This window comes from Carlito syrichta, unplaced genomic scaffold, assembly GCF_000164805.1.
Source record: "Carlito syrichta isolate Samal-C Ts95f unplaced genomic scaffold, Tarsius_syrichta-2.0.1 Scaffold314373, whole genome shotgun sequence".
Lineage (NCBI taxonomy): Eukaryota > Metazoa > Chordata > Mammalia > Primates > Tarsiidae > Carlito > Carlito syrichta.
The window spans coordinates 374,724-391,884 of NW_007258469.1; the positions used below are offsets into that span (position 1 = coordinate 374,724).

Here is a 17,161-nt window from a genome sequence, read left to right on the forward strand (position 1 = left end):
CAATCCACTCACCTTGGCCTCCCAAAGGTGTGGGATTACAGCCTGGCGACAACTGATTTTTTTTTAAATTCCCATAGGCAAAGTCACTTTGGTGGCCATGGACACACCCAAACTAACAACCCCTCATTTCAGTGATAAGAAGTAATGTTTACCTGATAAAAAGTCATTCCTTTGCAAGGTTTTTTTTCACACTTCCTGGGTACACTATACTTATCTACATTTTAGATTATATTTCTACACTCCCATTTCACAACGGTCAAAAAAAATTTTTTTTCTTTCCATCTGTCATCCATTTCTTTACTCGCTGCCTTCTTCTGCCTCATCTTTTCTGCCTTGAAATACCTTACGTTCCCTCATTGTTCCCTAAGTTGAGTCTTTTCTTTCTCTTCCAGATACTAACTGAAAGCAAACTTCCCTTCCAGACACCAGCCACACCCACCCACTGCCCAGGCAACCTGTCAATTCATCAAGGGAGTCCCAAGAACATATCTGAATCCCAGATGTTTCAATGGAATTCAACAGTTATCCAACTTAGACCACGGAAAGGTAAACTCCTACAAGACAGAAAATGTGTACTCCTTTTTTTAAATTTATTTTAAAGATGTGGGGTACAATTCAGAGTTAGGTACATAAGTGATCATCGTACAGGTAAAGTTTGGGCCTTCCTTTGGTCCCCACTTCACTTGGTTTGAGATAGGGTACTCTTATTGATATTATGTGCCTCCCTCCCATCCCCTGGCAGCATCCCACTACTTCCAATCCCTTTCTTAAAGTATTATGATAAATTTTCAAGGTCTGCTTATGAGTGAGTACATGTGGTACTCAGAGCTGTGTTTCTGTGATAGATCACTGAGTATTATAGACTCTAAATCCATCCAAGTCGCGGCAAAGTCCTTAATTTTGTCCTTCTTTATAACTGGTAATATTCCATCATGTATATGTACCACATTTTTTTTTTATCCAGTCCACTTTTGATGGGCAGCACGGTTGGTTTCTTGTTTTTGCTATTGTGAATAATGCTGCAATAAGCATGCATGTGCAGGTATCTTTTTTATAGAATAATTTGAGTTCCTCTGGGTATATTCCCAGAAGGGGGATCACTGGGTCCTATGGAAGATCAATTTTTAGAACTTTTAGAAATCACCACACTGTTTTCCACAGAGGTTGTATTTAAACTCTCTGAGCTTAATTTCTTATCTGTAAAATAGCTAGTAATATCTACATTAAAGGGTTGCTATAAGTATAAAATGAGGCAGGTGATCCATGGGAAAGGCTAGTAACTCCTTAGGCAACATGTAGAGCTTGTTTGCTATTGCTTCCCCATCATCAGCCCCATCTCATGTTATAGCATTGAACTTTAGGAGTACACATTTTACACTCCCACAGTGTAGAATGTGTACTCCTAAAGTTCACTACTATAACATTGAAGCTTTTTTCCCCATTGGCTTCAAAAATGAGATGGGGCTGATGATGGGGAAACAATAGCAAACAAGATCTACATGTTGCCTAAGGAGTTACTAACCCTTTCCCATGGATCACCCGCCTCATTTTATACTTATAGCAACCTTTTAATGTAGGTATCACTAGCGCATTTTACAGATAAGAATTCAGGCACAACCAATCACAAATCAGAAAATCTCTGAATCCACGTAGACCTGTAAGCCTCCACTTCAAGATACCCTGTCTTCTCAGGTCAAACCAAAGTATAACCTCCACATATTGATTTACAATTTTGCCTGTAACTTCTGCTTTCCTGAAATTTACTCCAGTCTTTAAAAACCCTTACTTGCAAGCCATCAGGGTGATCAGGTCTTAAGCATGACCTGCCTGATACTCAGGTGCCCTGCAAAATACTTACTCCCTCCCCCTTCCTGCTGCTGCAAAACCTTGCTGTGGATGTTTGGTCTTACTGTGCTGGGCAAGCAGACTCCAGTTCATTTTGGTAACAGAAAGAGAATGGGTTTTGTTTGTTTGTTTGTTTGTTTGTTTTTTGAGTTGGAGTCTCACTCCATCGCCCAGACTGGAGTGCAGTGGCGCGCTCGTGGCCACCTCAGCCTCGACCTGAGGGCCTCCGGCAATCTTTCCACCTCAGCCTTCCAAGTAGCTGGAACTACAGGCGCGCACTACCATGCTCAGCTAATTTTTTATTTATTTATTGCAGAGATGAGGTCTCGCCAAGTTGCCCGGGTGGGTCTCGAACCCGCGGGCTCAGGCAATCCACTCCCCTCGGCCTCCCAAAGCGCTGGGATTACAGGCTGAGCCACCAAGCCCGGCTAAAAGAGAATGTTAATGGAAAAATTGGTGAAACCGAAAAAGTCTGGAGTATACTTAATAGTTATATACCAATGTTGGTTTTTTAGTTTTGACAAATGCACCATGGCTATATATGATGTTAACAATGAGGCAAACTGGGTGAGGCATATATGAAAACTCTCCTTACAATCTTTATAATTTTCCTATTTGTTTGTTTGTGTTTGTTTGTTTGTTTTTTAGAGACAGGGTCTCACTATGTTGTCCAGGCTGGTCTTGAACTTCTGGGCTCAACCGATCCTTCTGCCTCAGCTTCCTGAGTAGCATGCACCACCATACCCAACTACCTTTCCAACTTTTATTTAAATCTAAAATAATTGCAAAATAAGATGTTTATTTTTTTTAAAAAATCACCTAAGAATGTGACCCATCTATTATAAAGCAAAGGAAAATCTTTTAAAGACAAAAAAGCTGTATCCTGAAATGCCAGTGAGACCCTTGTTACTGTCACTGGAGGTAAAAGAGGGTTCATTACAAAATAACAGAACAAAGGAACTCTCCAGACACCACCAAGTTCAAGGTCCTCTGCAGGAAATGAGATGCATTAGCGGCTCAGCCCATCTGTGATTGCCTAATCAGAATTTTAAGGTCTTCACTGATGGCTGTTCCATGATCCGGTGACTTTTGTCCTTCTTAGTCAATTCATTTACTTATTTAAGTTCATTTCCTTTTGTTTAGTAATAGTCAACCTAGTTGTTCTCACAACCATTTTTCTTGTTCTTTTCTAATTTCTCCAGTTTTTCTAAAAACTTTGTAACAGGAACCAAATCTAGACACATATAACTCTAATAAATGTTTGAAGGTTGCCAAGTATACAAGAGGAGGTTTTTCAGCTCTCACAAAAAGTCATAAGTAGTCAATGTCTAAATTGTTTTATAGCCCACTAACTTCCTTAGAATTCTCTGCAATTTCAGCTAGCTAAGACACACAGACCTACTTCATCATTCGTTATTATGATGAAAGAGAATGCCACTCTATATCTTGATGAAATGGTTGTTTGTAGTTTACAGTCTCATTTTGCCCTTTTTTTCAAACTAACATAATAAAACTGATAATCAGATAAAGATATATCTAAAGGTACTCTAAATACCTCAGTAGAAAGATAGGAAAAAAAACCACATAAGTCAACTTGTTTTGCAACTTAGTAAAACTAACTATAAAACTAAGGTGAATGTTAAAGGGCTGAAAGTACAAAAAAAAAGTAAGGCAATCTTCTGTTACATACGTTTTGTAAATTCCATTTCAGTTTGCATACATGAAAAAGAAAGGGGAAAAAAACTTCATTTTGTCCTTCCGTCTATAATTTTTAGAAAAAGTCTCTCTGAATTTAATCCATATAAATGTTGACTTGCTTTCCTTTTGTTAAATAATGAAACCACGCATATAAAATTAATATAGAAGAGAACTGAGTCCTGAACAGCTGCGACTATGGCTAGAAATTAACAAATTTGTTGTTTCTAAATTTGCTTTCATTTCCATAGAGAGCAATTAATTATTTTCATGTTGTGACCCCTGGGGAGGAGGGAAACTGCCCATGAGACTGGTAAATATATTTTCCCTTTAACAAAGAGCGTGAGGTTACATTGATCTTGACTACATCCTAAAGTCTGATCAGTTGAAAGGTGCAAGCAGCTCTAATCTCCAGGGATCCCACCTCGTGCATACCTTTACAACTGGGTTTGTAGCTGATGATCCCAGGACTTGCTTTACAGATAGCATCTATTATAAAACCTAAAAATGATGTCTGAGATACTGTTTAGACTTCACTCAGATGGATCTGAGGCCCCACTTGGATCTGGCACACATACCAAGAAGCTGGCTCCACTGGTCCTGTGACCCCCTCCCAGAAACTGGCTCTGCACACAGAGACAGTTACAACACCCTATAACTTCATCCCCAACCAACCAGCAGCACCCATCATTCCCTAGTCCCTGATCACCAAATTTTTCCTAGCCTAAAATTTTTGGGAGGGGTGAATCTGAGAAATATTTCCCATCCTCCTCACCCAGCTGCTTTGTGGTATTAAACTCTTTCTCGACTGAAACAGTGACTGTCAGTCTCAGTTTTTCTGGGCAGTGGGCATAAGACCCTATTGAGGCTGTAACGACAGCATGCAGGTAAGTTAACACTTATTGTTTGGAAACAATGAGCAAATATCTTCTAACATGGAGAAGGGAGGTTAAACATTTCAACACCCCCAGCAGACACAAAATAGAAGTTCTTTACAAGATCTTTCTTCCAGAATATAGCACACAAGTTCCTATGGCATTCTGGTCTTACTCTGATAAGGAGGTGAAAGGAGAGAGAAGATTCCAGAGCCCTAAAGAGCACTTCAGCTAACATGAACCAAAATGTGCACCTTTCATTCAGAGAAACAAGAAATCAAAATATACAGGTACAATCCTTTTAGCTAAGTCCACTGAAAATTAGAAAAATAGTCATGATTTGTGGTCTTGACCCTCAACGAGTGTTGTTTAACAATCTAAAACCAATCTGTTTTGTGCTATGGTTGAAGGTCTTGAAATCCCAGAGCAGAATTGGTCTTAAAGAGCATTGTTTCCAGGAGATGGGGATATCAAGAATTCCAGAGATGTCCACTGCTACCAGACCAGTTAGAAGCAGAGCCAATTTCATCCCTGAGTCACAAGGAGGAATGAGGGAATCGCTAATGTCCTTAAGCCTATGTGCCAAGTCACTGCTCTCCGAGTGAACAACAGAAGCAAATCCCAAGTTTTCGGCCTCTCGACTCATTGTTCTTCCCTTCAGAGGTCCCACTGTAAGTGACATTCTGGGTTGTCCATATTGCTGGGGAATGTAAGCAGAGGAAGCGGTGTCACTGTGAAAAGACCCCCTCCCCAACCTTTTCACTCCTCTAATATCAGCACCTTCAGCGCTTGCTAAAAGACAAAGCCATTCCTGGAAGAACAGGAACAGAACTTCAGAAAAGGCAGAAAGGATGTCCAAAAGTCACTAAAGCTCTGTACATGCAGATATGAAGCAGAGACAGTGTTAAGTTTTGAGAAAGAGAGAGAGGAGGAATATCCAAGCACTATCACTTATGTCAGAAAACAGACAAAAAGATCAGAGATTCTGGGCACAGGTAGACACAGACTAGTTCTCTGAAAAGTTGCAAGTGGAGCTGCCAGGGGAAGAGGAGATCTGGCCAAACTAAGGGACGGGGCAGGGGGCAAGGAGACTGACCTTTCATTATATCCCTTTTCTGCTTGTGACTTTGATACTAAGTGCACATACTATGTAGTTGAAAAAGTGGTATTTTAAACTGTACCTACACAAAATAAAAACTAAAAAAACACATAAGAAATAAAAATAGTTTCATAGATCAATAAAATAAAAACAAAGAGCAAAGAATAATGCTGAGAGGAGAGGGGGCAGGGAAAGTCTTAGGGAAAAAGAAGTCTCAATCCAGTGATACTCACAATTAAACCACTTCATGAAATTTCACAAAATAACTTTTGAATTTAGCAACTTCCTCCAGGCCTTAGTAACCTTTTACTATTTACCTTTACTGGCTCATCTGTTACAAGTCAGAGCTACAGAATGATGAATGAGACAGTTTAAAAATAGCCACAGTATTTTTAACATTTTAATTCCTTGTTTGAAATGAGAGTTTAGGACAACCTGAACACACAGACTTTTCAAATGTACCCTTGCTCTTTTCTGAATTAGACTAGAACATGAGCTCTCTTTTGCTATTTTGGTAAATGAACCTGAGACAGGAATATTTATAATAATATGATGGTTTGCTGAAAATCCCCAGCAATATTGGCCCAGAAATCTTAATTCAACACTTTAACCTGATTGAAGGCTACTGTGCACTTTCAAAGCCATACCTTAAATCAGATAAACATTACAAATGCATAAAAGATTAACCACTGATAACTAAAAAATTAGAAGCAAAGCTCTACTATTGTAAGGAAGTTAGCAAATGATTCACCAAAGGCACATTTTTTTGGATAACTAAAAGACACATTACAAAACGTGTAATGTGTTAACGAGTTCATCTTCTCACAGGTGGTCATAGCTCTTAAGCCCAAAAGGACAGAGGTCATTTAAGAAATGTGATTTAAGAAATCACATCTCCACTACGTGGAGTTACTTTTCCCAGATTACTCTCTATCCTTGTGCTATCCTGGCAAAACTACAAGAAATTGTCATTAATAAGACTGCAGCAGGTTTTTCCTTTATCTTGTTTACTAAAAAGGTTGACTTAAAATAGAAGGTCTCTGGAAAGCACACAGCAACAGTTACTAAATGACACACTGAATTTTTTTTTTTACAAGTTGCTAATACAAAAGATACTTCCAGACTGTATCTCTTTAGATATAATATTTTCCTGAAATTATCCTTTATAAATGTCAATCCGGCCGGGCTCGGTGGCTCAGTCTATAATCCCAGCACTTTGGGAGCCCAAGATGAGTGGACTGCCTGAACCCACGGGTTCGAGACCAGTCCAAGCAACTTGGTGAGATATCGTCTCTACAATAAATCAAAAATTTGCCAGGTGTGGGAGTACAAGCCTGTAGTTCCAGTTACTTCGAAGGCTGAGGCAGAAGGATTGCCAGAGCCCAGCAGGTGGACGCTGGGTTTGCCGTGAGCATGCCACTGCACTACAGTCTGGGTGATGGAGTGAGACTCCAACTCAAAAATAAATAAATAAATAAATAAATGTGATTCTGAGGCCAAACTATAGAATACTTGCAAGTATTTGGCTATATGGCATCTTTTATATGTATGACTTGACTTTCGACTGCTAAAGGAAATTTCTACATGCTATTCACACAAATCTGAGACAACCAGTCTAAAAATGACATTAATATCTGCATTTATAATCACAAGTGATGAGTATATCAACTCCACACAATGAAAATGGGAACAGAGTATGCCTTATTTAAACAACCCAATATTAACATTTCACTATCAGCAATTGAGCCCTGAATTAGCTTTCAGATTAGAAATTAGGCCTATTTAATCTGATATTCAGGTTTTAAATAATAAACAGGCCTAACTCAGTTGGTAAAAAGAACTGGCTCCTAATTTTATCTTAATTTAGTCATTCATTCCAATCCAAGAATGTAAATAAAATTCCATTTCAATTCAACAAACATGTATTCAGCTCCTACTCTGTCTTTAGCAAACAAGGATGACTAAGATTCATCCTCAACGATATTAAATAAAATTAATAAAGGCTGATTGTTTTGGACTGAGCTGCTACACTAGGCCCCAACAAACCAAACCAAACCAGAATGGAGTCACTGGTGCTAGGGGCCACATAAACAAACTGAACTTTAATAGGGCATTTTTCCAAAAAACAGGAAAGTCACAGCAACCAATAGAAAGGGATCCAGCTTGACAAGAAAAAAAGTCAGCATGATAAGGAAGAGCCATCCTTTTAACCCTATAAGGAAAGTAACTTTGCTTCTTACTCCTTGTTTCTGCTTTCTTTAGCCTTTTCTGTCTATTAAGCCAACAACAGCTGAGCCTTACTGTCTTATAGACAGGATGCTGCCTAATTTGTGAATCACTAATAAAAGACAATTAGATCTTTAAACTCAATTTGTTGAAGTTTCCTTCTTGGACAGCGGTCACTGCTAACAAAGAATGTGACTCTTTACTGGAGTCTCAGGAGCTTTGCTCAAACAGCTTCCACCTCCTGGAATATTCTGACTGTCCCACATGGCCCCTCACACAAATGCCCCTCTTCCTTCTCCTAAAGCAGCTACTCCCAGGAAGTTTTTCCCCAGGACCCTGTCAGGAGAGGCCCAGAGGAGCTGAGGCCCCGAGCTTCTGGCAATGGTGCAATGTTGTGTGTGCACGTGCCTTGGAGCACTGAGCACACCGTATTACAAGGGTTTACAATACAGCAGTTTAACAAGTGCTCCCAGAAGGCTCAGCTCCTCCTTAATCCTATATCCCCATTTAACCCACTGTTTGGCATACTCAATAAGAACGATGGAAAGAAGCCTCTCAGAATTGGGGAGGGCAAAGACCAATAAATATCTAAGGCAGAAGCTGAGAGGCACAACAGTGCAGTATGGAGAAACAAAGGAACAAAGGAAAAAAAGGAGAAGTCCATTTGGCCCTGGGGGAGAAGGAAGGGCAAAGTGACAGATAGCATACAGGAACAGGTGACCTTAGGGCCCACCCTTGAAACAGGAATTAAGGACTGAGATGAGAAATAAAGTTCCAGGGAGAAGGAAGTGTGTGTGCAGGAGCTGGAGGGTGTGCAAGATACAGTGTGTTTGAGGGTTAGGAAGTAAACAGTCCACTGTGACAAAGGTGCAGCACACAGAAAAACAGTGGTTGGGGCGAGGTGCCATGACTAGGAGCACAGCCTCCAGTGACAGTCCTGAGTTCAAGTCCTGCCTCTGCCCCCTCCCCAGCTACAGAGCTATAGGCAAATGACAAAAGTCCTAGGGGACTGTTTCCTAACTTGAAATCTGGGGAATAACTTTTAGTGATGCAGTGCCAACTAACTGAGATAATATATACAGAGTAACTGGCTCAGTGTTGAGAGAAAAAGCATTCAATATACAGAGCTGTTGGTGCCCTTAGGCCAGATAGGTAAACTGAGGCAAAACTGTGAAGAACCACCTCTTGTTCCACAACAAGAAGGTTAAAGCTCTGGGACACACCAGGCCTCTGGTTTAAATTTCAGGGAATACACAGCCACACCTGTGATTCCTCTGTCCTCCCTCCAAATACTGTCAAATCCAGCCACTGGGCAGTGATGTCAGCCAGCACTTTCCAGGAGGTGTAGCCTGAGTAAAGACTGACCATCTTCGTAAAGAATTCTCATCCAGCCGGGCTCGGTGGCTCAGCCTGTAATCCCGCGTCTTGGGAGGCTGAGGTGAGTGGATTGCCTGAGCCCGCAGGCTCGAGACCCACCTGGGCAACTTGGTGAGACCTCATCTCTACAATAAATAAATAAAAAATTAGCCGGGCGTGGTAGCACGCGCCTGTAATTCCAGCTACTTGGAAGGCTGAGGCGGAAGGATCACTGGAGCCCAGCAGGTCGAGGCTGCGGTGGCTGGGAGCGGCCACTGCACTCCAGTCTGGGCAACGGAGTGAGACTCCAACTCAAAAAAAAAAAAAGAATTCTCATCTGAAAAACTGGAGGGGCTGGACTGAGGGATGGTCCCCAACTCTACCAGCCCTGTCCTCTCCAACGATATAGAACTTGGGGTTTATACCTCACCATGTTGCCCTCCACACATCCACATTTGATGCCCTGGGACTGCTTCCCAAAGCCAACCTCCACCTGCCAACATCAAGCGCTTCAGAACCACAAAGGTTCACAACTTTCCATCATATTAATGTGCCACTCCAGGAAGGACTGGAGAGCGCACGGTCAGTCACTGGTCACCTCCTAACAGAATTGTGGGACCTCAGGGGGTTGCCCCACCTGCCTAGACTCTTCCACTCCTCGCCAACCCTCACACCCAGCACACAAGCTCAATTTCTCAACACATATCCATGTGCTGCCCCAACTTCCTCCTTCCCCTCCTTGATGACTCATCCTCCCACTGCCTTCCTCCCTCCGCTGCTGGAGGGAAGAAACGCCCCTGCAAACTCCTTCTCAAAGCCAGTTCTCTCCTCCCATTAGACCACCAAAACCGCAAAGTCAAGGGTGGGGGGTCAGGGCTTTTCAAGATTCCCCACTGCTGCTTTGCACCATTTTTCTTCAGTCATCCTTATACAAAATCTTTCCTCTCTCCAGACTCTGCCCAGACTCCTAACATGAAAGGAGAGGATGCGTGCAGGCTACGCCCACTCTGTCGCTTCTTCTTGCTGTCAGAATCCACCCACTTCTGGGGGCTCCTCCACATTCCTGGACACCTTGGGTACCTCAAAATCTTCTTCTCCACCTCAAATTCCCAAATTCACCAGGGCAGCTTCAACGTCTAGGAGGGCAATCCGTGAAACACCCTGGTCCCTGGCTTGCTAAACTGAACTGACTTTCACCCTTACCCTCCTGTCCACCCTGACTTTTCTTCTCACTGGGAATCTCCCACCTGCATATCCTAGCCCTCCAGCTCTTTAACTTCCTTAGTAACTGCTCCTCCGAGCCCCTCCAACTCGAGAAGTTTCCCTTTTCACTTTTATCACTTCTGATGCTCTGTCAGCATCTTTCAACACCCATACTCCTTAACTTCAAAACAACCCCTGCACTTCCAACTGTTACACTTTTGCTCCTGAAAGGGGCTGCCGAAAGAGAAAAAAGCACATATTGGCACATATTCATGGCTCTAAAAATGTATGATTTCCAGTGGGTTGATTATATTCAGCAACCCTTTCTGTTGACCCTGGTCAGTGCTCTCTCCATCTCCCTGAAAGACTGCTCTAAGCCTGCACACATCCTCAAAACCCCACTTCCTTCTCTGCTTCTGCCTTCTTGGGTGATGTGCTACTTCACAAAATGAAAAAGCTCTTCACAACTTAAACCCTGCAATGCCTTCCCTTTGATTATATTGATGGTTCTTAAATCTTAGTTGGTATAAGAATCACCCAGGGTTGCCTCCCCACTGCCCAGTACTCTGATATTCAGATTTAGTAGGTTTGGGCTGAATCTCAGAAATATTCATGGCAGTAGATTCTGATGATGATCCATGTACCATATTTAGGAAATCTGGTCTACAGTAAGTCTGTAAACACCAGCCTTCAGGCCAGATCCAGCCCATTGGCCTGTTTTTATGTGGTCTACATACTACAAATGTATATTATGTTTTTCAAGGGTTGAAAAAAATCAAAAGAAGAAAATTTCACGACCTATGAAAACTACATGAAATTCAAATGTCAGTGTCCATAAAGAAAGTTGCAGGGAAACCCAGCCACATCCAGTTGCCTACATATTATCTATCTATGGCTGCTTTCATGCTACAATGGCAGAGTTGAGTTGTTGGGACAAAGACTGTATGACCCACAAAGCCAAAAATACTTACTGCCTGGTCTTTTATAGGAAAAGTTTGCCAACCCCTGGTCTGTAGAATGAAGTGCAAACATCTCACCAAAGCTCTGTTTCCCTCTCCAACCTAAAGTCCTGCAGTTCATACACCGGCACCCCACCAGCCACTTCCATGGGCTTGCAGTTCCTTGAATGAAGCACACAACTGCACACCTCCACATCTTGAAACACGCTGTTCTTTCTACCCAGAATGGCCCTTTCAACTTTGCCTGATACACTCTTATTCATCCTTCAAGACTCGTGTTCCTCCTCAGATGCGAGAGGCTCTCTGACAACCATGCCTCATTCCCCTCCACAAGGCAGAATGGGTCTCTCCCTCCGTTATGCCTCCTCTGGGTTTGACTCATCTGTGCTCTAACCAACTGTGTACAGAAGTGTTTTTCAAACTTTTGGACGCATCAGAATCCTCTCATGAATCACCCATTGCTGGGTCTACCCCCAGGGAAGCAGGTGGGGATGCCCAGACAGAGGACGTTCATTACTAACACATACGAGGTTGATGCTGCTGGTCTCAGTATGACATATGAGCACGCCTGGTTGGGATGTAAGTCCCTGTCCTACCTGGCAATGAGCTCTTTGAGAGTTGGCATTACTTTATTCCTACTCCACTCATCACAGCCCGGAACAGCCCCAGGAATCCCTGGAATATAACAGAAACTCAATTTTCGATGTTTGTGGTCTAAACAAAATGATTTCCTCCCATGAGTCAATCATTTTCAGTATCAAACAGTGGCAGGAATATTACATGGGGAGAAGAGAGACCTGACTTTGTAGAAACCACTGAGGCCAAAAAAGGAAAAATTATGCGGTTCTCTCCAAGGCTTATGTTCTGCAGCCTGCTGAGTTCTCACACACTCCTGAGCTGGGGTGAACTGAACAGTCCCTGGATGAAGAGCAGATTGTTCAAATAAGAAACCTGAGGGTACAATCTGGAGGCAGCATCAGGGTGAAATAGAGGAATTTCCCCCACAATGAAGGCCAGTCTACTGTCCATTTTTAAAACAAAGATCTACAGTTTAAAGTTTGACAATGTATAACATTAATATAGGCATATACTGTTAATGATGAAAATGTATTGAGCACCTACTATTTCCAGCACATAACACTGTAAGGTAACATTTACCAAGCATCAAATGTAAACTGTTCAGATGTAAACAGTAAATTACATGGGAGTCCAACATGTGCTGCGGACTTCCCTTCTCTGTTGCACCGTGGTACCACCTACAAACCTTGGTGTAGCAATAACACAGGTCTGCAGGTATGTACTTCTACAGGTCTTTTGTTCCCTCTACTAACACACAAGCTCTTCTAAAATGGGGACCTTAATAATTTTTCAACTTTGTATTTCTACCATGCAGCCAGGTACCTGGTACTAGTAGCCTAAAATAAATATTTAATTGATTTAATAACGACTGTGGAATGTGAGCTGAGTTTTTAACAAAGGGCAAGACTTAGATAAGAAGAGAATTGAGGATTGGGCTTTTTAAGCATGGTCAAGGGAGCCAACCAGGTGACTGAAAGCTCCAGGCAGGTAAAGAAACCTGGAGGTCACAGGCCCCAGTGGAATATTCAAAATCACTGCAATACTACCATGAGTCCAGAGTGTCAGGTCTTTAAAACTGGTCTTCTTTCATCCAGACTTTTAGACTGTAACACAAGTTTACATTAACAGTCCTAAACTTTACTATTTTGATCTCAAAGTCATTTCCTGGATTCTTATTTCCTGGTCTATTTTTCTTTTGGCCCTTTTTCTGCTGATGCTAAATTAGGAAAAAGATGACACTCAGACAAAGGGTTGCTGGCTTAATACTGAATTGATACTTTATGTACATCTACAAAGTTTGGGGGGGCCACTAAGTAAAAACATCCACAGCACCCAGAACTCTCCACCACCAAATTGGAAGTTCTTTGAAGTCTGGAAACAGTTTCCTTTTCAGCTTTCACATCTCCTAGAACATAAGTGTACACCGCACAAATTAATAACGTCAACATTATCATACCCATTTTGGCAGTTGAGTCAATCTTGCAAACCTAGAAGGCTATGGTTAGTTTAAAGGCAGATGGTGTCACACTCTACAACCAAAACAAAGTGCAAAGGGCATGAGCAGATGATTAAAAAAAAAAAATCATCGATTCTCCAAAAATGGGAAAGAAAAGTTTTTGCCTAATTTATCCTAAGTAAGAATAATAACTACTAACTGCCAGAGCTCCATGTCTGCTCACTGGATAGAGGCTCATTATTTAGAAATGCAATTTCCAACAAACTTCTCTATGAAGCACCTGTGGAGACCCCTAAGTCATCATGCATTTCCTGTACTCTGGATCTGAATTACTATGCTCTATTTGTCTCTAATCAAATAAGATGACTTCACATTTAACAGCTTTAGGAGGATGCCAGACTAGAAAAATCCCTGAAAACAAAAACCATAGAATTTTGCTCAGCATAGTTATAATTGTACAGGCTTCCCTGTTTAAGAGTGTCCAGAAGCTAAAACAAATAGATGGAAGAATTAGATAAAAATTGATGAAACAGTTCTTCACTCACAAAGTAGAATGCTCAGTAGATATTTCAGGTTTTGCAGATACTAATTTGGATAACTTGAGATATATGTTTTATAATTTGGAACATATCCCATGCCAACAAAAAGTTACTCTTTGACAGGGCACAGTGGCTCACACCTGGAATCCCAGCACTTCAGGAGGCTAAGGCGGGAGGACGCCTTGAGGTCAGGAGTTAGAGATCAGCCTGGGCAATTAGTGAGACCCTCTTTATACAAGAAAAATTTATAAAAAATTAGCTGGGCAGGTGGTATACGCCTGTAGTCCCAGCTCCTTGGAAAGCTGAAGCGGGAGGATCACCTGAGCTCTGAAGGTCAAAGCTAAAGTAAGCCAAGATCGCACCTCTGCACTCCAGCCTAGGTGACAGAGAGAGACCTTGTCTCAATAGATAGATGATATTTAGATAGATAGAAAGATAGATAGATAGATAGATAGATAGATAGATAGATAGATAGATAGATAGATGATAGATAGATAGATAAAGATTCTGTTTTAAAAGTCACTCTTTAGCCGGGCTCGGTGGCTCAGCCTGTAATCCCGCGCCTTTGGGAGACTGAGGTGAGTGGATTGCCTGAGCCCGCGGGGTCGAGACCCGCCTGGGCAACTTGGCGAGACCTCATCTCTACAATAAATCCAAATGAGCCGACTGTGGTAGCGCGCGCCTGTAGTTCCAGCTACTGGGAAGGCTGAGGCGGAAGGATCGCCAGAGCCCAGCAGGTCGAGGCTGTGGTGGCCGGGAGCGGCCACTGCACTCCAGTCTGGGTGACAAAGTGAGACTCCAACTCAAAAATAAAAAATAAAAAAAATAAAAAATAAAAGTCACTCTTTAATGGGACGGAAGCAAACATGTATCAAGGACTGGGCTCTTATCCTTGGGCCAGATATGGTTCCAACTTGCTCTTTCCCATTCTGTGCCCTAGGATTTCCCCCCCCCCAAGTCAATTCACCCAGGTGTCCTAGGCCAGACATCCTTGTCTGGCTCTGACAAGAGATGGAAGGGCTTTGAGTTGGGATGAAGCACTGAGCTTCTCCCTCTGCTCCCCACTTCAACTATTCATTTCAACCAATTGAGTTGGTTTGCTTCCTGCCAGGACTCTGTCTGATACAAGAACCTTCCTAATGTAGGGCATTTTATATCTATATATAGTTTTTCAACTCCAAAAGGTGCATCTTTTTACCATCTTCCAGTTTATACACGAGGATGCCGAGGCTCTGAAAGAGTAGAATACTAGCTGGCAAGCACACAAAAAAGTTTACTGGCAAAGTAGAAATTGCACCTAGGTCGGTCTAGCAGCTAAGCCCTTAAAAGCCTCAAAAATGTGAAGGAGAAAAACACACCAAGTTTCCAAATGCTCAAGCCACAATTTACGCTTCAAACCACATTATTCATGGCTTGGGATTTTTCTTAGACCTCGAATAAGCTACCTGGGGCATTGCCCTATAAATGTCTCCTTCACCAAGGGTCCTTCCAACTTGCTCCTGCTGGAGAGTACTCAGACTGACTTAAGATCTAAAAGATCCCCAGCTCCTCCTGTCCATGACCAACATTGTTCCTTCAGTTCATCCCAGAAATCCCTTCCTCCCTCCCCCTCTTAAACATCCCTAAGGTTCTTTTGCTCCTGTTTATAAATTAAAACTAGGGTTACCTTTATAGAAATCCAGGAGATTGAGGATGGGGAAGGATGCAGTTAAAAGACATTAATTATACTAGCAACCTCCAATAGTAACTTGCCATGGTCTTTTAACTATCTCATTCCCATACAAAAAGACTCCTGTGTAGAACGACTTAAAAGAGAAAATGCAATTACAATAAACTCTGACAGGGTGTAGAAAGGCGAGTATAAAACAAACTCCCCTAAAGGAAATGCAGAGATGAATTATATTTCGTTTCAGTGCTAAAGAATTTGCTGCTATGTCTGCCTCTGCCTGGGTCCCTGAGTCTCTCTCATCTTCACTACAAACTAGAGTCATTTACAAAAGCAAAAATGGAATTCCATCTGTATCTCCTCCAGGTTCCTGACTTTCTGAATTTGGCAACCGATGAGAAGGCAATGGTCTTATCAGGTGGAGTTCCAAGTCAGATCCTCAGAGAGATCCACAGGTAGAAGAGTGGCTTAGTAAACAGTACCTGAATGAGGCAAACATCCAGATCTCATTTCCTCATTGCTGAAGGAATGTGAGAGGAAAGGGCAGGAGGTATGCTCTTATTAAAAGAAGGGGGCGGGGGAAGAGCACTAGTAAGAGAAAGAGGAAGAAAACTGGCAAAAACTCGGTATGAAACAAAAGTCAGAAGCAGTGGACCCTCCTCCAGCTGCCCTGCCCAATTCCATTTAAATCAACATATTTATTGAATCACTACTAACTATGAGGCAGAACTAGCCTGCAGCAGGAAAAGAGACGAGAAAACGAGTAAGACAACCTCAGTCTTCACAAAGATTTATCAGGAATTACTGTTGTTGCCATTCGTAATTGTAATGGCAGCAGACAATTCCTAGACACTCCAAATAACTTTACTGGGACTCCTCTCCTCCCACTAACCTGCCCTACTCAGAAGATCGAACCCCAAGGATAAGCCGTTTGATAAAATTAAGGCCCCCAGAAAACCAAAGGGTCCTTGTGTGTGTCCCTCTTCCCTCTCCGATGGACATCACACGTGGTACAAAGTTAACTGTCACCCTTGGACAAGCCTCAATGCAAAAGTCTAAAGCCCAGGTCTCTCATTCAAAATCTGCAGAAAATGGTCTAGATTAATCAGGGTTACTCTTTAAGTAGGGTCATCTAAATTAAAAATAATAACGACTTGACTACCCTGATGGAAGAAACACTGAATTCATTTATCAGACTACTTCAGATTACAGGAAACAAGGCAATGCAAACTTTTTAAAAAGTTGAGTCGAACTTGCCGCGTAGGGCGTACCCATATTTCTCACACAAGGAGAAAAACACTAACAGCAACTCAAAAAAGAAAAGAAAAGAAGCACAGCCAAACTGTCTAGTGTGTCGCCGTAAAATGCACCTTGGGGGCGGGGGGCGGAGGTGGGTGACACCCTCCCCCGGCTCTATTCCCGCGATGGCCTGCGAAGCCGGGGTCCCAGCGCCCGCGCGCGCCGCGGCCTGGCGGCCCGCAGTTACCTGGTCCAGTGGGATGCCCAGGAGCTGGCTGAGCGGGTGCAGACAGGTGGAGCCCGTGGTGCGGTAGGAGAGGCTGGACGGCGGCGGCTCTGCTGCCATCCTGCATCTTCGGGAAGCGGCTGCCCCGGCCCCGGCCCGCGCCACCCTGCTGGGCGTCCTCCCGCCCGGGCGGTCGTG

The 17,161-nt window shown here is 42.6% G+C and overlaps 1 protein-coding gene across 1 annotated transcript in view; it reads right to left on the reverse strand.

Annotated features, from left to right (window-relative positions):
• Positions 1-17,155, reverse strand: part of LOC103274096 (lysophospholipid acyltransferase 1) — an 82,825-nt gene extending 65,670 nt beyond the window's left edge. Inside the window, exon 1 of the mRNA XM_021719306.1 lies at positions 16,985-17,155. Coding sequence (XP_021574981.1) covers positions 16,985-17,083 — 99 coding nt within the window. The 5' untranslated portion in view covers positions 17,084-17,155. The remainder of the gene's footprint in view (positions 1-16,984) is intronic.
• Positions 17,156-17,161: the final 6 nt, after the last annotated feature.